This window comes from Aquarana catesbeiana, linkage group LG01 (genome assembly GCF_042186555.1).
Source record: "Aquarana catesbeiana isolate 2022-GZ linkage group LG01, ASM4218655v1, whole genome shotgun sequence".
NCBI lineage: Eukaryota > Metazoa > Chordata > Amphibia > Anura > Ranidae > Aquarana > Aquarana catesbeiana.
In genome coordinates, this window is record NC_133324.1 from 63,233,737 (window position 1) to 63,257,658 (window position 23,922).

General features: G+C 43.6%; 1 protein-coding gene across 1 annotated transcript; it reads left to right on the forward strand.

Moving 5' to 3' along the window:
* The first annotated feature begins 2,752 nt into the window (after positions 1-2,752).
* Positions 2,753-23,556, forward strand: IER3IP1 (immediate early response 3 interacting protein 1). Its single transcript, XM_073619410.1, has 3 exons — positions 2,753-2,910; positions 5,483-5,584; positions 22,622-23,556. Exons 1-3 carry the CDS (start codon positions 2,820-2,822, stop codon positions 22,675-22,677), a joined length of 249 nt encoding a protein of 82 aa, XP_073475511.1. The 5' UTR covers positions 2,753-2,819; the 3' UTR covers positions 22,678-23,556.
* Positions 23,557-23,922: the final 366 nt, after the last annotated feature.

Below are 23,922 nucleotides of genomic sequence, written 5' to 3' on the forward strand. Positions count from 1 at the left end.
GAATCAAGTTCCTGTCAGGAGTTAAATCTCTCTGGGGCCTACCTGGAAGCCACAGCGAGTTTTAGGAACTCCGACAGACTTCTCATCATTCCATGGGGGAAGAATAAAGGAAGGGAGGCTTCCCCCAGAACCTTGGCCTCTTGGGTCGTCAAACAAAAAGCATACAGGGTGAAGAACTTGGATCCTCCGGCTCTGGTGAATGCTCGTTCAACAAGAGTGGTATCAGCATTTTGGGCAGAGAGGGCAAATGTTTCTCTTGAAAAAGTATGCAGGGCCACCACTTGGTCTTCCCGGCACACATTCCTCAAACATTATCGTATTGATCCTGGGGCTCTTACAAAAAAAAATTGTATCATACTTATCGTAATTTTCCTTTCCTGGTGCCTATCCACCACCCTCTGTATTCTATATTACGAAGAATGTTGGGGAGGGCCTATGCCCTTTAATTTATGCTATTCACTAGTCCTGAAGGTGGAGTAGAGGAGGAGCTCTATCACAGGTATGCTGCCATGGATAGGCACCAGGAAAGGAAAGCACAATAATGATGCTGTATCAGGAAAAGGACACCAAGCAAATTAGTAAAGACAAGTCTCAATATATTGTTAAACGATTGGTAACGATAAAGGCATGAAAGTGGATTAGCAATAGCAGTTGTACAACTCATACAGTATGATCAGTAGCCAGTGGTAGGTATAGGATAACACTATGCACCAGGATCAGCATAAACAGTAGCAAGATCACCTTGAGTGCAGCAATGGACAGTAATGTGGCTAAATTTACTGCAGTCAGGAGGCTATAATGCCAGAGTGAATTAGGATAACTATGCTAGGCTTAACTGGACAGGGGTACTCTTTATATAAATAATGGATAGGGGGCTTGTGGAATGGTTTTATAGTAAACAGTCCTTATATATTATATACATATAACAGTCCTACTATACTCTTATGCTGGCTATGGTTGGGGCCCATAAGCAGCATTGGGGCACTTAACAACAGTCTTAGTAAACCAGCATGCAGTCTAGGCGCTATTTACTGAGTGTCCTGCTTCCAATAACCCAGTCTCTGCTGTCAGTGTGCAAATAGTGGATGGTCCATCCTATCATCAGTCCCTGGGGTGTGACTGTAGACTCTCGCTGTAGCAAAAGGGCCCCTTGTCTCTGTGGAGATGGCTCCAGTGATCAGAAGTGAAGGAGGGGAGAGTGAGAGAATGCTCCAGTCCCCCCGTAGCAAGGCATAGTTGCCAACATTCTCAAAAAATTTATAGGGACACTTTTTGTTGTCTGTAGGCGGAGTCTGGTTATAATTAGGGGGCAGAGTATCCATATGTAGGGGTGGTGTAGCGGGGGTGGAAAAATTAAGAAAGGGGCGTGGTGTAACCTAAATATTTGGTGTGGCTTAAAGGGGGTGTGGTTAGAGTCTAAGATGAAAGAGGGCTGGGGGGGAAAGGAAGTGAGGGATGGAGAGAGAAAGAAAAGAAAGAAGGAAAGAAGGAAGGAAAGAAAGAAAGAAAGAAAGAAAGAAAGAAAGAAAGAAAGAAAGAAAGAAAGAAAGAAAGAAAGAAAGAAAGAAAGAAAGAAAGAAAGAAAGAAAAAAAAAGAGAGAGAGAGAAAGAAAGAAAGAAAGAAAGAAAGAAAGAAAGAAAGAAAGAAAGAAAGAAAGAAAGGGGATAGAGGTAGAGTGTGGAAGGATTAGAACCCCTGTCAGATTTTATTGCTGCCTGTGTCACTTTAGTGAAAGTAAAAAGAAAATCCTAAATTTTGGGTTGTCCACAAAACAGAAATCTTCCAATGGGAACACTGGATTCCTCTCACTTCCTGTTTTGTTTTGGGACAGGAAGTGAAGGAAAATCTCCCCAATGGGACACAGATGGCAACAAATTAAATCAGATTGTATCCTCCCTCACTCTATCCAATATGAAAAAAAAGGTTTTCCTTTTAGTTCTACTTTAAGATCCACAGACCCAGCACTACCATCAGCAGTGCCGCTGATAAGGCAGTACAGCCAGCCCTCCTGTACTGGGCCCGGGCCGCATCAGTTCAAAAGGGGTCCCAGACACCTGCTAATTAGGAGGTTTAGCTGTACTGTCTTATTGTAGACACCAGCTTCTCCTCTTCTTCCCCCCTCCGGCTGCACTGCAGGGGGATTGGTTCTAGTACATGCACCCCTTCCATCTGCTCTCCAGGCCCCCCTGTGTGCCCCTTTCCCTCACAGCGCTGCCACTTCCCTCCTCTCCTCTCCCGCCGGCAGCTGCTGCAGACACACAGGGTAATGTTTCAAGATGGAGAGCGGGGGAAAGGGGGGGCAGTAAATATGTGAGTGATCGGTACCAATCACTCCTGTGTCCATTCATCGCTGAAGCATAGGAAACTGTGTTTCCTATGCTTCAGTCTGTGAATGAGCAGGAAGCCTCTGAGCGCTTCCTATTCATTCATCTGTGCAGTTGAGAATACAGAGAAAAGGACTGTTAAATCCATGTCCTCAGTCACTTTCGGACGGGAAAGGGGCCCCTATCAGGTAGGGCTCTCTGGGGCCCCGTGATTTCTAACAGCGGGCGGCCCTGGTCATCAGTGTCTGGTAATGTGTCTCTGCATTGGAATTTGTCATTGAAGCTTATTATACTTTTACACTTCATCATTGTACATTGCTGTGTGAGGAGGAATGAGGGGATAATGATGTGAGATTCGGGCTGCCTTTATTACAATAAGAGAGAGCCTCTGTGGGCGGGGCTTCGCGCTCTGAGGTGTTTTGTCCCTCCCGCCGCCCCGTCTCATCGCCTCTCTGCGCCCTCCAGCGGCCGCCACGTCACCGGACTCCGGGAAGATGGCGTTCACTCTGTACACCCTGCTACAGGCCGCCCTGCTCTGTGTCAATGCCATCGCCGTACTACACGAGGAGAGGTTCCTGAGCAAGAGTGAGAGCCGGAGGGGGCGCTGTGCATGCTGGGACTTGTAGTTCCTTAACAACTGACTGGACCTGGGCTGTCAGTGGAGGGCCTGAGACTTACTATAGAGACCCTGAGAGGAGACATAGGGACCACACCGACTAAGGGGACCACAATGACTGCCATACAGATCATATCATCTATAGGGACCACAAGGACTACTGTACAGATCACAATATATAGGGACCACAATGACTGCCGTACAGATCATTTCATATAGGGACCACAACAGGGGCGGACAGACCATTGAGTCACTCGGGCACTGCCCGAGGGCCCTGGGCCACTAGGGGGCCCCATCAGGGTTGCCAGCCTCAGTAAAACCAGGGACAATATGGACCAGGGACAGCCAATAGAAACATGTCTGTGTATACTGTGTGTGTGTATACTATGTGGCCCCATAATCTCCTATTGCCCGGGGGCCCCATGAGTTGTCAGTCCGCCCCTGGACCACAATGACTGCCGTACAGATCACAATGGCTATAGGGGCTACAATGACTGCCATACAGATCATATCATCTATAGGGACCACAATGACTGCTGTACACATCACATCATATAGGGACCACAACCTCCGTACAGATCACATTATCTATAGGGACGACAATGACTGCCATTCACATCATATAGGGACCACAATGACTGCCGTACAGATCACGTTATCTATAAGGACCACAATGACTGCCATACAGATCATATCATCTATAGGGACCACAATGACTGCTGTACACATCACATCATATAGGGACCACAATGACTGCTGTACACATCACATCATATAGGGACCACAACCTCCGTACAGATCACATTATCTATAGGGACGACAATGACTGCCATTCACATCATATAGGGACCACAATGACTGCCGTACAGATCACGTTATCTATAAGGACCACAATGACTGCCATACAGATCATATCATCTGTAGGGACCACAATGACTGCTGTACAGATGACATCGTATAGGGACCACAATGACTGCAGTACACATCACATCATATAGGGACCACAATGACTGCCGCACAGTTCACATAATATAGGGACTACAATGACTGCAGTACACATCACATCATATAGGGACTACAATGACTGCAGTACACATCACATCATATAGGGACCACAATGACTGCCGCACAGATCACATCATATAGGGACCACAATGACTGCCGTACACATCACATCATATAGGGACCACAATGACTGCCGCACAGATCACATCATATAGGGACCACAATGACTGCCGTACACATCACATCATATAGGGACCACAATGACTGCTGTACAGATGACATCGTATAGGGACCACAATGACTGCCGTACACATCACATAATATAGGGACTACAATGACTGCCGCACAGATCACATCATATAGGGACCACGACTGCCGTATAGATCATATCATCTATAGGGACCACAATGACTGCCGTACAGACCACAAATTCTATAGTGACCACAATGACTGCCGTACATAGCACATCACATTGTCTGTAGGGACTACAATGACTGCCGTACAGACCACAAATTCTATAGGGACCACAATGACTGCTGCACATAACACATCACATTGTCTATAGGAACCACAGTATAGATCACATTAACTGTAGGGACCACAATGACTGATGTACAGACCCCCCCCCCCCCCCCAATCACCGAGCGGCCACTCACCCCGTATCAGTAGTATTATGTACTGTAGGTAGATGCAGAAATCCCGGTCCTGACTATTTTAGACACTTAAAGGTTTATTTACTAAAGCTGGAGAGTGAAATCCGTCTCACTTCTGCATAGAAAACAATCAGCTTCCAGGTTTTATTGCCAAAGCTTAACTGAACAAGCTGGGGTTAGAAGCTGATTTGGTTTCTATACAGAAGTGAGCCGGATTTTGCACTTTCCAGCTTTAGTAAACAAACCCCCCATAGTTTGTTTCTATGACTCTGATCCCTTGTTGAAGTTTTGACTTTTGTGTGATTTGTGGAAGTTGAGCTTCCATAGAGAGCTCTGCACACAGGCTCCATGGAGAGGACCTCCTCACTGTGTTGGTGGTCTGAACTAAAAAAAAAAGTAAGATCCTTTCCTTCATCCCGATCAGGTAGTGACCGTGCCTCCTGATATCCCCCCCCACTCCCCAACTAGTTATACTTACCTATTCCCAGAAGCCTCGGAGCATGGCTATTGGGTATGAGGGATCAGGTGACCTTCCATTTAGAGGCCAATCACCAGGCCTGAGCACTGTCACCTGGGGCAGTGTGACATCATCCACCTGGAGAAGCTCTGACACCGACACTTCCCCCGGGAAGATCAATATTCATTGCTGGGAGGGGGGAGGTGGGCTACAAGCAGACTCTGACATTGGGTTATGGTGTGTCTGTATTGTGGAGGAGGTCTCCAGGCTTGAGAAGAATTGATGGCCAGTGATTAACATGAAATCGTTGTTGTTATAACTCTGTGGACATTGTTGAGGACATGCCTGTGTAATCTCTTCATGTGTCAGCTTTTGTTCTCTCTCTCTTACAATGATTTGTGCTTCTTCTTTTCTCTTGACACGCAGTTGGCTGGGGAGCGGACCACGGGATTGGTGGATTTGGTGAGGAGCCGGGAATCAAGTCACAGATGATGAACCTTGTGCGGTCAGTACGGACAGTAATGAGAGGTAATTGTTTTCCTTCATCTTGCGACAGCAGAATTTAGTATAGAGAACCGCTTGAAGACCAGGACTTTTTCTGACTTTTTTTTTTGTTTGTTTACATGTAAAAAATATGTATTTTATTCCTAGAAAATTACTTGGAACCCCCAAATATTTTACGGAACTTCCCACACTCCGCTTGAGTGCTTCTGTTAGTATATTGCTTCCTAAGCTCTGGAACACAAGACCAATGGATCTGGCTATATTAACCCCAAGTTTACTTATACCCCAAGGTTACTATAGTAACCCCAAGTTTACTTATACCCCAAGGTTACTATAGTAACCCCAAGTTTACTTATACCCCAAGGTTACTATAGTAACCCCAAGTTTGCTAGTTGCCCCCAACTGGCAACACCAGTTTTGGAGTACACCAGAAATAGAAGTGTTTATTAGAACAAGAATACAGTCTTATATACACTAGAGGAGGAGGATCCCCCCCCCTCCTGATCATATTACCCCAACGATACAACTCTAACCAGAAACATAAATTAACATGAGCTAATTGATCATTTGACCTTTCAGGTCAGCCTTGCCGTCTTCTAGCTCAGAAGACACAATCCACAGTATCATAATTATAAACACAGGACACCTTCTCACAATAGCAGAAGCCCACCAGTAGCAGACTATCCGTCTTCTGCATTGTACAGAGGCCAATGTGATCAGCTCTTTCAGTTAACATGTATAGTTCAGAATCAAATAAACCAGGAATAGTCTTTGTATATTTCCTGGGCGATATTGTGGATAAACATTACTGTTCCATATAGACACAGGGTGACTTAGACCTAAGAGGGCATGGAGAGCTGAAACAAAGGTTAACAAGCCAGGGCCCATAGTCAGTTGGCAAGAGGCTAGCATTCAGTCCCCTCCCAAAAGCCTGTGTCCCGGGTGAGTATATAACAGTATATACACTCACCGGCCACTTTATGAGGTACACCTTGCTAGTACCGGGTTGGACCCCCTTTTGCCTTCAGAACTGCCTTCATTCTTCATGGCATAGATTCAGCAAGGTGTTGGAAACATTCCTCAGAGATTTTGCTCCATAGTGACATGATAACATCAGGTCACTGCAGATTTGTCGGCTTCCATTCCACCACATCCCAAAGGTGCTCTATTGGATGAGATGTGGTGAGTGTGGAGACCATTGGAGTACAGGGACCTCATTGTCCAGTGGTGAGATGATTGGATCTTTGTGACATGGTGAATTATCCTGCTGGAAGGAGCCGTCAGAAGATGGGTACACTGTAGTCATAAAGGGATGGACATGGTCAGCAACAATACTCAGGTAGGTTGTAGCGCTTAAACGATGCGCAATTGGTACTAAGGGTGCCAAGACAATATCACCCACACCATTACGTCACCAGCCTGAACCATTGATACAAGGCAGGATGGATTGATGCTTTCATGTTGTTTACGGCAAATTCTGACCCGACCGGAGCTGAAACCGAAGACTCATCAGACCAGGCAACGTTTTTCCAATCTTCTATTGTCCAATTTTGATGATCCTGTGCCAATTGTAGCCTCCGTTTTCTGTTCTTAGCTGACAGGAGTGGCACCCGGTGTGTATTCTGCTGCTGTAGCCCATCTGCTTCAAGGTTCGATGAGTTGTGCGTTCAGAGATGGTATTCTGCATACCTTGGTTGTAACAAGGGGTTATTTACATTTATTGTTGCCTTTCTGTCATCTCAAACCTGGATCTGCCCATACTCCTCTGACCTCTGACATCAACAAGGCATTTTCCTCCACACAACTGCCGCTCACTGGATATTTTCTCTTTTTCAGTTCATTCTCTGTAAACCTGAGAGATGGTTGTGTGTAAAAATCCCAGTGGATCAGCAGTTTTTTAAAATACTCAGACCAGCCCGCCTGGCACCAACAACCATGCCAACAATCTCCCAGGAAATGCCACCAACATTCAAAGTCACGTAAAGCGGATTTCCAGCCGTTTCTGTGTTTATTCTAAGTCTGCAACTACAAAAAAAACGTAGCTGCTGACTTTTAATAAACAGACACTCACCTGTCCCACGGTCCGGGGATGCAGCCACCCGAAGCCTCGGTTCTCTCCCTAGCATCACAAGTGTGGGCACCCAGCTGTGACAGCTTGCGGCTTCACAGCCGGGTGCGCGAGTAGCGCTGCGTGCCCTGAATGACCGAGCAATCTTCTGGGACCTGTGACGTGTCCCAGAAGATTGCAGGGAGGGAGTGGGAGAGAACTTCCGCTCGAGTCGCCAAGCAGAAGTGGGGTACCTGTCAAAACTAGCCCCCCCCCCCTAAAAAAAAAAAAAAAAAAAATGACATGCCAAATGTGGCATGTCTGAGGGTCAGGAATCCTTAAGGTGAAACCTCCACTTTTGGGTGGAACTCCGCTTTAAATCCCCTTTCTTCCCCATTCTGATGCTCAGTTTGAACTTCAGCAAATCATCTTCAGCTTTACTGGAAAACCTCTGCAACCCCCGAGTACACACTGCTCATATTGTGCACTTCAGAGGTCCAAGACCATGACATCCCCGCCCCCTTCCCATCACAACCCATGTAATGTGAACAGTGCAGTTTTAAAGGATAGGAGTTATAATTCTGTACAGCCCATGGTCTCCTCAGTTCCCCAAAACACATTATAACCTACACAATTCATATATAGCATTTCTTCACAGAGCTCAGCTTTAAGTAATGTAATCATCAGGTGTTTTTTTTCTTTGTTTCTGTGAAGTTGTAGCAAAGGAGATTGAGATTATTTTATTTTTTTATGGTTTGCAGGGCATGAATGATTTCATGAGATTTTCTTTAGGGGTTTCCCAAGGCAAGTGTTTGAGGTGTTGTGTTTTTTTTAATTTTTTGGGAATGTCTGACCACTCTTCCAGATGTGCATTTGTGAGGTGGATGAGAAGGCCCGGCTTGCAGTCTCCGCTCTAATTCATCCCAAAGGTGTTCTATCGGGTTGAGGTCAGGACTCTGTGCAGGTCAGTCAAGTTCCTCCACCCCAAACTCACTCATCCATGTCTTTATGGACCTTGCTTTGTGCACTTGTCCAAATCATTTGGTGGAGGGAGGATTATGGTGTGGGGGTTGTTTTTCAGGGGTCGGCTTGGCCCCTTAGTTCCAGTGAAGGGAACTCTTAAGGTGTCGGCATTTCAAGACATTTTTGGACAATTTTTATGCTCCCAACTTTGTGGGAACAGTTTGGGGATGGCCCCTTCCTGTTCTAACATGACTGCACACCAGTGCACAAAGCAAGGTCCATAAAGACATGGATGAGCGAGTTTGGGGTGGAGGAACTTGACTGGCCTGCACAGAGTCCTGACCTCAACCTGATAGAACACCTTTGGGATGAATTAGAGCGGAGACTGCCAGCCAGGCCTTCTCGTCCAACATCAGTGCCTGACCTCACAAATGCGCTTCTGGAAGAATGGTCAAACATTCCCATAGACACACTCCTAAACCTTGTGGACAGCCTTCCCAGAAGAGTTGAAGCTGTTATAGCTGCGAAGGGTGGGCCAACTCAATATTGAACCCTACGGACTTAGGCAGGCCATACATGGGGCGAATTTCGAAAGAATTTTCGTTCAAATTTGCACCGTTAGTGGGCAACAGCCGATTTTCGTGCGGCCCTCGTATTTGAGTGATCGGGCATGTTTGAAATTTTTTGAAAAACAAACGATTTTCTAATCAGTGATGGGAGAAATCGTGCAAGAAAAATGTAATCTAAAAAGAAATGCACACCATTGTAAGAAAAAAAAAAAAAAAATTCTTTTCTATAGCAATATGAGGTGAAATTGAAGGCTTGGTTGATCGAATTTCGAAATCAATGGTGGCGCCATCGGATCACAAAACGCACGAAACTTCTGATTTTATATAGAAGATTCTTTCGAAATTCGACCCATGTGTGGTTGGCCAGCCTAAGACTGGGATGCCATTTAAAGTTCATGTGTGTGTAAAGGCAGGCGTCACTATACTTTTCATAATATAGTGTATATGTGGTCATTAGATTTTTAGGGTTTATGTGGTATGAATGTGATCATGAGGTGTTGTTTTTTTTTTTTTTTTTTTTTTTTTTTTTGGGTTTACATTGGCATGTGTGTCGTCATGACATTATTTATTTTTTTTTTTCACGGCATGTATGTGATTTTGATATTTTCTTTGGAGGTTTACATGACATGTATGTCATATATATATGTTTGCACTGCTAAAACACAATACAATGAGCAAACAATACCTTTTTATTAGTTACATTAATTACACTAATGTAAAAAAAATAATTGGTTCCCAAGATCTCATGACCACAAACATGCCCTCCTATATAAAAAAAAAAAAAAAAAAAAAAAAGTGTGTGTGTGTGTGTGTATATATATATATATATATATATATATATATATATATATATATATATATATATATATATATATATATATATACACACACACACACTTTTTTTTTTTTTTATATAGGAGGGCATGTTTGTGGTCATGAGATCTTGGGAACCAGTTCATACAAACTGTATTTTTTTTTTAATTATTATTATTACATAGAGTAAATAATGTAACTAATAAAAAGGTATTGTTTGCTAATTGCATAGTTTTAGCAGTGCAAACAGATTCCTGATCAAAGAGAATGCATTTCTCTCTCTTTTTATATTACTCAGGATTCAGCAAATAATTATAAAAATTCACCGTTTTTTATAGCATATTAAATATTAACTTAGCAACCTTATTATGCAAACGGGGTATGGAAAAAAAAAAAAAAAAGATTAGTAATATACATTTTTTAATGAGAAAAAAAAAATTGTCATTTACCGAGAAAGCAGCTATCGTTTAAATCTATTATGATTAAATATTGAGCCCTAGACTCTATATTGGATCACCTAATTGCTGTATTCAAAAGCTATTATATCTTGCCATTCATTAAAAACAATTGTAAATTATGTGTGTATGTCGTACTATATATCATTAGACTGTGTGTTGTCTATATAGGTTTTTTTTTTTGTTGTAAATGTTGAGGGTGACTGCAACAGTACTTTGTTTTTACTTAAAGCGGAGTTCCAGCCTGGTTTTTAATTTTAATTTAATTTTTTTTTTTAAAACTCTACCGCGATGATCACAACTATCTAATACATTATGGAATTAATATTAGCCCACTCATTGCTCCTTCCGGGATAAAGTGAGGAGGGGGGGGGAAGTATTTGATCCCCTGCTGATTTTGTATGTTTGTTCACTGACAAAGAAATGATTGGTCTATAATTTTAATGGTCGGTTTATTTTAACAGTGAGAGAGACAGAATAACAACAACAATATCCAGAAAAACGCATTTCAAAAAAGTTGTATATTGATTAGAATTTTAATGAGTGAAATAAGTATTTGACCCCTTCGCAATACATGACTTGGTGGCAAAACCCTTGTTGGCAATCACAGAGGTCAGATGTTTCTTGTAGTTGCACACATCTCAGGAGGGATTTTGTCCTACTTATCTTTGCAGATCCTCTCCAAGTCATTAAGGTTTCGAGGCTGATGTTTAGTAACTCCAACCTTCAGCTCCCTCCACATATTTTCTATGGTATTAAGGTCTGGAGACTGGCTAGGCCACTCCAGGACCTTAATGTGCTTCTTCTTGAGCCACTCTTTTGTTTCCTTTTGGCCATGTGTTTTGTGTCATTGTCATTCTGGAATATCCCATCCATGATCCATTTTTAATGCCCTGGCTGAGGGAAGGAGGTTCTCACCCAAGATTTGATGGTACATGGCCCCGTCCATCATCCCTTTGATGCAGTGAAGTTGTCCTGTCCCCTTAGCAGAAAAACCCCCCCAAAGCATATTGTTTCTACCTCCATGTTTTTTTTTTTTTTTTATCAGAAAGGTTTTTATTGTACATAAAAAAAAAAAACGCATACATATAGCGTACAGGTAAAAGTATATGGCGTATACATATCACAAAGATCTCACAAAGTGTATTATGGAGGCCTTTATCAGCTACCAGAAATTATTATAAGACGGTTCCGATTGCATTCTAACAGGAAAAAAATAAACCTATTATATCATTATCTTTTAACAATATTAGATCTAACATGTATTGTAGTTCATAAGGAGTATAAGTCTCAATGAAGTACAATTTAAGCAAGTATCATCTATACTAATGTTACCCTTATATATTGGAATCTCTAGTGAGCTCTACTCATCTTACAGTATAAAGAATAGAAAACATGTCGTTCAATTACCAGTAGCATTGGAAACAACTCTATTGCATTGTAATTCCGTCAGTCATGTTTTAAATCCGTTATGTTTAGATCAATGTGATATACATCAGAGAAAAAGAAAGTAAAATAAAGGAGCAAGAAGAGAAGAAAGAGAAAAGAGAAGAGAAAAAGAAGGAACGATAGAAACAAAACAGAGCAAAACCTTGCCATACAGTATCATATTCGCATATATTGCCATATGTCTCACAGGGGGTGCCCCTTTAAATAATCCCCGCTGCCCTGCATATGTACAGTTTCCATACAATAATCGAGTCTACATCAACCCAAGAGTAGCCTATCCTTAATTAATTGGTGTGGGGCTAAACCAGGAGCGTCCAGCCATGCCTGCCATATTGAAAGGAACTTTTGTGGGGCCTTCCTATGTTGGTAGGTAACTTTTTCTCTTATTAGGAGTCTATTTACGCTGTCTATCCATTGCCTCCTGGTGGGGACCCGTGGGGTGATCCACCACTGGGCAATCAATCTTCTCGCCGCGTATAATAAACGAATAAGCGCTATACGTGTTAGTGGAGGTATCAGCTCCTCGTCTATTCCTCCGAGTAAACAGATCATTGGAGTTCTCTCAAGAGGTATCATAAATATTTCTGAAATCGTGTCCAGTACTTCCTTCCAATATCTGAATAGCTTGGGGCACTTCCATGTCATGTGGAGCAGGTCCCCACAGTCACGTTCACATTTTGGGCACAAGGGTGAGTCCCTGATTCCCCATTTATAAAGTTGGGGGGGGGTTCTGTACGCTCTATGTATCAAGTAGAGGTGTGAGAGTTTCTGGGATGCAGATATGGATACCAGGGGGGCATTCATAAGGCATGTATTCCAACTATCTCCATCTATCTCTCCTATATCCTCCTCCCATCGCTGTCTGCATGGTAGACTAGAGGGATCTTGTATTCGTGCTATAAGAGTGTTATAGCATCTGGATATCATGCCTTTTTTAACTTGTTCCATAAAGACATCCTGTATAATTGGATGATCTATTTGCTGGGTTCTGACAGTTCTATTCTGGGTTTGTAAGGCATGACGCAGTTGGAGATATTTATAAAAATTGTTATTGGGGATCTCAAACTCTATTTGAATTTGCTGAAATGATTTAAGAGTGTTATCTTGGTATACTTGTGAGATATATTTGATGCCTGCTTCCTCCCAACTCTTGAAGCCTTTTAGTTTTTGTATTTCCTTCAGTTGTCTGTTTCGCCAGAGAGGCGTGCTGGACAAAAAGCCCGTGATGCCTATTAGTTTCTTGACATAAGACCAAAGTAGGATCAACAGTTTGATCGTAGGAGTTTCCGGGTTCAAATGCGAGAATCCCGCCTCCAAGTTTGCCAACGCTGAGTAATTGCTGTCTTCTAGTATTATAAGTCTACGGATTGGGTCTTTCAGATCCAGCAAGCCCCATCCTCCCAATTGTTGTAATTGGGAAGCTAGATAATACATTCTGGGATGAGGGACTGCAAGTCCCCCCTCCTCTTTGCCATACTGTAACGTTGCTAGTTTTATCCTCGCTATTTTTTTCCTCCATATAAGTTCTCTGAATTGGGACTCTATTCTGTCAAACCATTTTTTGGGTATCCATACCGGGGAATTATTAAAAATATATAGCAATTGCGGTGCCCAGACCATTTTAATTAGATTAATTCTACCAACAACAGACAAGGGCAGTCTACACCAGGCTCTGCTCCTTTCCCGGAACTTAGCCAGTAAAGGTGTTAGGTTCTGGTCAATATAAGTAGCTGGGTTAGGGGTCACCTGAATCCCCAGGTAGCGGAATGAGTTGACTTGTTGTATCATCTCTGCACCTGGAGGAAGTGGAGTATTCAAAGGGTCGAGCGGCATCAACACTGACTTATCCCAGTTAATGGAGAAGCCTGATAGTTCCCCAAATTCCTTAATGAGAAACATGACTGTTTGTAGTGTATCTTTTGTGTCCCCTAAATATAGCAGGGTATCATCTGCATACATGGATACTATGTCTTTATTCATACCTCTTTGGAATCCTACTATTCTATCGTCCCCTCTAATTTTCGCTGCCAGGGGTTCTAAGGCCAAGGCAAATAGCAGGGGTGACAATGGGCACCCCTGCCTGGTACCTCTAAATAAGGGAAAGGGTTCCGAGAGTTCCCCATTAATTCGAATCCTGGCAGTGGGCGCGGAGTATAAAAGTTGTATCCATCTAATAAAGGTGTCTCCCAATCCCATGTTCTGCAGCGTTTTCCACAGGTAAGGCCACTCGACACTGTCGAAGGCCTTAGCTGCGTCTAGTGAAAAAACTGCCCTATTGCCTGTGTTGTCCACTGGGAGTTGTAGATTCAGGAATAATCGTCTTATATTTTGGGCTGTGGATCTTGTGGGAATGAACCCGGATTGATCTCTATGTACTATTTTGTGAATTACTTTGGCCAATCTATTTGCTAACATCCGAGCCAGCAGCTTGATATCAGATGTGAGCAGTGATATGGGTCTATAGGATCCAGGGGAATTCGCATCTTTACCCGGTTTTAATATAACAATAATGATCGCCTCATTCATCGAGCTTGGCAATGAGCCCTCTTTTAGTGCCTCATTAAAAACTTTCAGTAGTGTGGGAAGCATGGACTCAGCGTAACGTTTGTATATCTCCGATGGGAGACCATCTACACCCGGTGATTTATTGTTTTTAGTTTGGGACAAGGCAATGTCTAGTTCCTCTGCTGTTAAAGGGGCATTGAGCATGGTCCTATCTTCTGTTGGGAGACTGGGGAGCTCACAGCTATTTAAAAAATCTTCTATTTTACTGTCAGCTGGTGCAACTTTAGAAGTGTAGAGGTCAGCATAGAAGTCACCAAAGACCTTCAGGATATCAGGAGTAGAGCATCTCAGAGTGCCCTGTGCGTCGCAGATGGCGGAAATGAGGGAGGATGATTGCTGAGACCGTGCCATTACTGCAAGCATATGACCAGTCGTCTCCCCCTCCTCAAAGTGTGATTGTTGCAGAAAAAAACGTTTGTTCTCCGCCAGCTGCAATGCCAACTGTCCAGACATTGTCTGTGCACCCAGCCATGCCCTCTTAGTGTCTCCTGTGGGGTCGTTAATATAATTGTTTTCGGTTTCAGTGACTCTACTCCGTACCAATAATTCCCAGGCCTTGGTGTTAGTTTTAATCTGTGATATTGTTTTAATAAGTTGTCCTCTCAAAAAGGCCTTCGCTGCATCCCAGACCACCCCCAACCCAGCTGTACCAACATTATCCTGTAAAAACATCTTGAGCGCACCGCTTATGGGATCTGGTTCAGTGAACAGCGAGAGCCAGAAGGGATTCAGTTTCCATAGTGGACGTCTGTACCTACTTGATAATGAGATGGTCACCCAAAAGGTCGAGTGGTCAGATATATGTCTATCAGCATACCCTGAGTCCTCTATTAATTGAAGCATTTTATCATTCCCAAGGCCCAAATCTATTCTAGATAATCCGTCATATGAGGCTGAATGACAGGAGTATTTTTTATCGTTAGGGTATTTGAACCTCCAGACATCTATCAGCCCCAGTTCTTCAAGTATTCTGGCAAAGGGGGTACTACCTTTTACCTGACATGTACTAGTAATAGGTACAGGAAACTTATCCTTATAAAGATTCAAAAAATTATTGTAATCCCCCATTGCCAATAAGGGTACTTCTGGGTATAGGGCCATAAAACTTGCCAGGTGCCTGATAACCTCAGAGTTATATGGTGGGGGTATATAAATGCTAGCAATAATACATCTTAGGCCTGTAATTGTGCAAAAAAGAAAGACATATCTACCAGCCGGGTCAATGCGTTTTCTGATGCAATTAAATTGAATATCCCTCCTGATCAGTATACTTGCTCCCCGTGAGTAAGTGGAGTGGGTTGCATGAAACTGGTTTGTATATAATCGTGGGCTAAAACTGGGAGGGGGGTCTGCAGAGAAATGGGACTCCTGCAAGCAAACCACCCCTGCATTCAGCGACCTGAGATGTCTAAGGACCGCCGCCCGTTTTACTGGATTTCCCAGTCCTCTGACATTCCAGGTCACAATAGTCAATTTAGTCATCCCCATCTTGGTTCAGGATTATTGACCAGGCCAGCATAACTCTCATCAAACCTTTTAGGTTGTATAACCTCATATTTGATTTCTCTATTTTGAGACATTTGGGTGTCTGTAGACATGAAATCATATTGCAAGGCAATGAAAAACATTCAGGCAAGTTAGCGTATAAGTACAGCAGGCAATAAATTTTTAGCATAATACATGTTGCTCTGTATGGCTTAAATCTAAACAACAGCAGTTCGCGCAGCCACGCTGCTGTAATGTTAACTTTTCCCACACAACAGGTGTGGGGGGGGTAAAAGCCTTGAAAACTCCTAGTTAACCAGTAGGCTAGCTCTTGTAGGGGTTTCACAGCTTCGGTAGGCATGTATTTCTTCTTTAGTTGCAATCAAAACTGTAAAGAAAAAAATAATAGGAAGGAGGGCAACGGAAAAAGCAGGGGGAGAGGGTGAAACAACCAAACAGTGTTCCTCTGCCGCCTAGACATCGGATATGAGTGGAGAAGCTGTCCACCGCAATCAGCACACTTAGAGCTTAGAATCTTTTCACGGCCTAGGCATCCATCACAGCAAAAAACAGACCAAGTCTTGTCAGGAGATTGCATATCAAGGACTTAGCATTTAAGCAGGGGCAATTCTTTGTGGTCTGGCCTCTTTAAGGGCCCTGTCTTCACGATCTAGCCATTGAGCCGCCATGTCCGGGCGGTCAAAAAAGCGAGTTTCCCCAAGTGCAACCACACGGAGACGGGCAGGGTATAGCATCGCGTATGGCAAGTTTAGTTCCCTTAATCTTCGTTTAACATCCATGAACTTTGCTCGCTGCTTCTGGAGCTCGGCCGAGAAATCCGGAAACAGGGAGATTTTGGAATTTTCAATATTCAGCTTACCTCCCATGGTTCTGGCTTTAGCAAGAATGGCATCTCTGTCCTTGTAGTTTAAGAGTTTAAATAGAAAAGCACGAGGATGATTGCCAGGAGGCAACGGGCGAGATGGCACTCTGTGCGCTCTCTCTACCGCAAAAAGCGGAGAGAAAGCTTCTTTTCCAAATGTGCTGAGGAGCCATTGTTCTATAAAATTGACCGGGTCTTTACCTTCTATCCTTTCTGGGAATCCTAAGGCGCGGACATTGTTACGGCGCATGCGATTTTCCAAATCATCTAATCGCGCTGCATGCTGATCTGTAAGATGACAGTTATACTTTAGATCTCTCTGCATGGGTACTAGATCATCTTCAATTACACTGACTCTGCTCTCTATTGCAGCTGTGCGCTCCCTCAGCTTTTGCATGTCCTGTCTCACAAAGGATATCTCAGCTTTGACACCTTTAACTTCATCAGTCAGGGTTGAGATGGATTTATTGCATGTGGTTACAGCTGAGAGTATATCTCTGAGAGTGGGTTCAGCATTATCCGGGGGCAGGATTGATGGCTGAGTGCCCTTATGAGAATGTGAAACTGTACTCACTGCGGCCCAGTCAGAAGGGTATCCAGTGCCATCCTCCAGTGGAATAGTATTATCCATCTCCAGCTGACTTCCCTCCTCTTCACTAAGGTCAGATGTAGGTGATGGTAGTTCTTTTGATGTTTTATTGCCAAACAGGAGTTTCTGAGCAGCCTCCTTATATTTCTCCTTTTGGGATCTCTGTGGTAAAGCGCCATCTTGGGCCTGAGTTGCGGGCGGGCCGCCACCATCCTTGCCCCGTTTTGGCATATTCTGTGGCCGCAAATCGATCGGGTAAGCGGGTCCGCTGCAGCCCGGATAGTGTGCGGTTCCGATCGGGGGGTGTCAGCGGGTTGAATGAGTAATCCGGAGGATAATTGTCAGGATTTTCGGCGGAGCTGAGGAGAAGTGCGTCCTGCTACATGCGCTGCCTGGCCACGCCCCCCTACCTCCATGTTTAATGGTGAGGATGGTGTCCTTTGGGTCAAAGGCAGCATTCCTCCTCCTCCAAACACGGCGAGTTGAATTGATGCCAAAGAACTAGATTTTGGTCTCATCTGACCACAACACTTTCACTCAGTTCTCCTCTGAATCATTCAGATGTTCATTAGCAAACTTCAGACAGGCCTGTACATGTGCTTTCCTGAGCAGAAGGACCTTGCCAGCGCTGCAGGATTTCAGTCCTTCACAGTGTAGTGTGTTACCAATTGTTTTCTTGGTGACTATGGTCCCAGCTGTCTTGAGATCATTGACCAGATTCTCCTGTGGAGTTCTGCGCTGATTCCTCCCCGTTCTCATGATCATTGGAACTCCACAAGGTGAGATTTTGCATGGAGCCCCAGACCGAGGAAGATTGACAGTTATTTTGTGTTACTTCCATTTGTGAATAATCGCACCAACTGTTGTCACCCTCTCACCAAGCTGCTTGGCGATGGTCTTGTAGCCCATTCCAGCCTTGTGTAGGTCTACAATCTTGTCCCCGACATCCTTGGACAGCTCTTTGGTCTTAGCCATGGTGGAGAGATTGGAATCTGGTTGATTGCTTCTGTGGACAGGTGTCTTCTATACAGGTAACAAGCTGAGATTAGGAGCACTACCTTTAAGAGAGTGCTCCTAATCTCTGCTCGTTACCTGTATAGAAGACACATGGGAGCCAGAAATCCTGCTGATTTTATAGGGGCTCAAATACTTATTTCACTCATTAAAATGCAATTCAATTTATAACTTCTTTTGAAATGCGTTTTTCTGGATATTTTTGTTATTCTGTCTCTCACTGTTAAAATAAACCGACCATAAATTATAGACTGATCATTTCTTTGTCAGTGGGCAAACGTATAAAATCAGCAGGGGATCAAATACTTTTTTTCCCCCTCACTGTACAGTGCTGCTGGCTACCCAGCATGCACCTCCCGATCTCGTGCATGCGCAGCGCATACAAAGCGCGGCACACTCGTTGAAGTGGAGGCTACCTATTGGTTCCTGGGATTGATGACCCTTATATCCCAGGAGCCAATGGGTGGGCGGAAATGACGTACCTCGCCATGGCATGGTACAGCGGAAGCAGAACCTTCAGCTTCTCAAATAAGGTAGAATGAGTATTTTTACATGTTGCCATGAATGCTGGGGTACAAACTTTAAAAAGTGGGTGGAACGCCACTTTAAGCCGGACATACATGGATTGAGGCTGGGTTCACACCATTGTGAATTGGATGCGGCTACCCTACATTCAATTCGCAATAGCAGGAGATTTTGACTCGCTCTCCATGGAGCCGGGTCACACATCTCCGCGGCGGCTCCATTGCAAATTTGCACGGGAGTCCTGTGCGTCTTTTGGTCCGAATTCTGCCTGAAATCGGACCTGGAACAGTGAACCAGGACGCACCAGACCCTCTGCTGTGAGCCGCATGCGGCGGCGGTGGTGTGAACCTAGCCTAAAACTCTGCTAGTTGTTAGTTGGGGTGAAGGGAAGGCGTTCTGTAGTCCAGCAGGGGAGAACTCAGTAGTGCTGCTTGGAATTTTAGTGCAGCTTTATCCGCTGCCTACAGGAAGTTAGAAACTCGCTGGATTTCTGCCAGGACTAGCAATATTCATTTTTTTTTTTTTTTTTTTTTTTTTTCTACTTGAAACGATCTTAAAAAGACAAAAATATTGGGACATTTATTTTTTATATATATATATAAATATTGAAATCTCCATATAGAACATCAAATATTTATCAGGTGACTTTATTGGACATGATGGTAATAAAACTCTACGTTTCATTACCAGGTTTATTAGAAGACATCATTAGATCTGTTTTGAATAAATATTGGTGACTTCTAGCCCTAGATGCTAAATTGGTTCATTATTGTTTTGGAATATTAAAAATCCTATTATTGCCTCCCGTACAGGAAAATGATTGCAGCCGTTTGTTATTGCTAGAAATGTGTCAGTGGAATTCTCTTGGTGATGACAATGGGGATGTAAGTCTTGTCAAAGATGCTCAAATATTTCTTTTTTGAGTGGAGTATAGAAAAGGTTGAGGCATCCATGTACTGAAGAGACTCCGAGATTATGTCCTACATGGTGCCAAGTCATCTGCCCACAATACAGCTGGGAGCAGCACTAGTCAATATAGAAGCTGCTGTCGTCTGGTGAAAGCTGAACTCCAGGTACATAAGTTCAGTTCTGTATAAGTTCTTTATTCCCTAATATAGTATAGAAAGTGTTTACATTTAAAAAAAAAAAAAAAAAAAGCAGTGTAAGTACCTGAATATGACTTGGTATCTGCCTCTTCTCTTGCTTGGCTGATATAGCAGAGATCAGACTAAAGAAGGGAGAATCCACACAAGGAGCCATTCAGTTGTGCTGCAGTGTAAGGAACATGCTCATAGAAGGAGAGAACAGAGCGACAGAGATGAGGGTTTCAGTCTGCTGATTTGTAATGGTGGCGATCAGCGACCTATAATGGGACTGCAATATTGCGGCGGAACAATCTGACACTAACTGGCGCTTTGTAGTGACACTAATACAGTGATCAGTGCTAAAAAATATGCGCTGTCACTGTACTAATGACACTGGCTGGGAAGGGGTTAAACATATAGGGCAATCAAAGGGTTAAATGTGTGCCTAACCAGTGTTTTTGTGTTTGCTGTGTGATGCTTTGACTAAAAGATGTGCTGGATTTTATTCCCTGAATGGAAACAAAAATCCAGCACATCCCCGCTGACAGGACGGAGCTCTGCTTTGTTTACATAGGCAGAGCTCTGTTTTGCCATGCTCCTTGCCAATCTGAGGGTGCCAGCAGACATCCATTGGTACCCGCTGAAAGGCTTCTGCTGTTACTAATCGCAGCACAAGCGGTGTTCCGGTGCCCCAACCCCCACCCAGAAGTGCCGGATAATGTACTACAGCCGTGGCCAAAAGTTTTGAGAATGACACAAATATTACTTTTCACAAAGTCTGCTGCCTCAGTGTTTTTAGATGGTTTTTGTCAGATGTTACTATGGTATACTGAAGCATTTTATAAGCGTAGAAGGCTTTTATTGACAATTACATTAAGTTTATGTAAAGAGTCAATATTTGCAGTGTTGACCCTTCTTTATCTAGACCTCTGCAATTCGCCCTGGCATGCTGTCTATCAACTTCTGGGCCACATCCTGACTGATGGCAGCCCATTCCTTGCATAATCAATGCTTGGAGTTTGTCACAATTTGTGTTTTTTTTTTTTTGTTTTTGTTTTTGTTTACCCGCCTTTTGAATATTGACCACAAGTTCTCAATGGGATTAAGGTCTGGAGAGTTTCCTGGCCATGGACCAAAAATTTGGATTTTTTTGTTCCCCAAGCCACTTGGTTATCACTTTTGCCTTATGGCAAGGTGCTCCATCATGCTGGAAAAGACATTGTTCATCACCAAACTATTCTTGGATGGTTGGGAGAAGTTGCTCTCGGAGGATGTTTATGTACCATTCTTTATTCATGGCTGTGTTCTTAGGAAAAATTGTGAGTGAGCCCACTGCCTTGGATGAGAAGCAACCCCACACATGAATGGTCTCAGGATGCTTTACTGTTGGCATGACACAGGACTGATGGTAGCACTCACCTATTCATCTCCGGAGAAGGTTTTTTTTCGGATGGCCCAATCAATCGAAAAGGGGATTCATCTAAGGCAGTGTTTCTCACCTCCAGTTCTCAAGGCCCCCCAACAGTTCATGTTTTCAGGCTTTCCATTATTTTGCATTAGTGATTTGATCAGTTTCACTACCTTAATAATTACCACAGCCGTTTTATCTGAGGGAAATCCTGAAAACATGACCTGTTGGGGCGCCTTGAGGACTGGAGTTGAGAAACACTGATCTAAGGAAAATTACTTTACCCCAGTCCTCAGCAATCCAATTCCCGTAGCTTTTGCAGAATATCAGTCTGTCCCTGATGTTTTTCCTGGAGAGAAGTGGCTTCTTTGCTGCTCATCTTGACACCAGACCATCTTCCAAAAGTCTTCTCCTTACTGTGCATGCTGATGGGCTCACACCTTCCTGCTGCCATTCCTGAGCAAGCTCTGCACTGGTGGTGCCCCGATCCCGCAGCTGAATCTACTATAGGAGATGGTCCTGGCACTTGCTGGACTTGGGCGCCCTAAAGCCTTCTTCAAAAATGCAGTGGAAATGTTTTTTATGGGATTAAGTTCATTTTTATTGCAGAGAGGGACTTTTAGAATGAATTCCAATTCATCTGATCGCTCTACATAACATGCTGGAGTATATGAGCACTCTCGCCTAGCAGTAAGAAGGGTCGCTGGTTCGAATCCCGACCACGACACTACCTGCCTGGAGTTTGCATGTTCTCCCTGTGCCTGCGTGGGTTTCCTCCGGGTACTCCGGTTTCCTCCCACACTCCAAAGACATGCTGGTAGGTTAATTGGATCCTGTCTAAATCGGCCCTAGTATAGGTATGAATGTGAGTTGGGGACCTTAGATTGTAAGCTCCTTGAGGGTATAGGGACTGATGTGAATGTATAATATATATATGTAAAGCGCTGCGTAAATTGACGGCGCTATATAAGTACCTGAAAATAAGATATGCAAACTGCCATCATAAAAACTGAGGCAGCAGACTTTGTGAAAATGAATATTGGTGTCATTCTTAAAACTTTTGGCCACAGCTGTAGGTACGTGATCTGGAGAGCCACTTTGCTGCCATGTATAACATCGTTATGTGGTCGGCAAGTAGTAATATAAATGTTTTAGAGAACTTTTAATTAATTTACTTCTTTTTTTTTTTTTTTTTTTTTTTGTCGTTGCAGTTCCATTAATCATTGTGAACTCGATAACGATCGTGCTACTTCTGCTGTTCGGTTAGATGTTTGCTAAGCAGAAATTAGGAAAGCACATGACCAGAAGGCCCAACTGATGCTGATCGTTTACTGTATATGAAGAGGAGACGCGGAACTTTTGACAAAGCCCTACTGCAGATGATCTACCAGTGTGAGGAGTATCTTCTATGAACACATGGAACCTCTGTCACCAGTATGCCCCCCGCCCCGCACACTGGCAGGCTCCAACGAAAGGACTTTTTACCCAAAGGACACATTGACGCAAGAAGCATGTCGTAGAGTGTTTACATAAGATGTTCTACCACAAGATGGATCTAATCATTCATGTTAGCATCCCCCAGTCTTCAGTACATTAAATAAAAATTATTAACTTCACCACACCTTACCCGTATCACTTCTACCCCTGCCTACGTTATGATTTATACATCTTATAAAACTGAGGACCTTCCACCCAGACTTCCAGTACACGAGGATCTTGCTGTCACAGAAAAGCAAACAAAATATCCTAATAAAGCAAGCCTCCTCTGCAGAAATGACATGGCATCATGTCTAAGGTATGGTGGTGTAAAGCCCTGTCCCTCTTCGCCCCTATGCCCCCCCCCGCTGCAGAACACTGCCACTGCACATATGTAGGAAAAGCTGTCGTTCTGCCTGTAGGAGGCAGGAACAAACCTTCATACATCGGCTGTAACCTGCTCCTTTGTGTGACATTCACTTGAATGATTGATTTATTTTGTAAGCCCTGTGATCTTTGTACTGATGTCTGTCTTTTTTTTTTTTTTCCCCTATATAAAACATGCATTTTTTAGAGGGACTGTAGGTTTAATTTACAGAACTGTGCTTTATTGGTTAAATGTGTTTCTTATTTTATCTCCTCATCAAAAGGTTTTATTCACAAACATAAATATGGTGTGGAATTGTCATTTGTTGCATGTCATAGCTGTTTAACCGTAGCATGCCTTTAGCCTGGAGCTCCAAACTGCAGCCTACGCCCTTTTCTTGCCTGTATCTAGCCCTTGGGGCACTGTTCCTCCCACTGGCACCGGCGATGGGGCGCTGTTCCACTGACACCAATGTTGGTGCACTATTCCTCTCGCTGGTGCCAGTGAGAGGAAAAATCGACGGTACCAGTGGGAAGAACAGTGCCCTATCATTGGTATCAGTGGGAGGAATAGTGCACCAGCATTGGTGATGGGGCACTGTTCTTCCCACTGGTTCTATCGATTGGGGGGATTGTTCCTCCCACCGGCACCAGTGACGGGGCACTATTC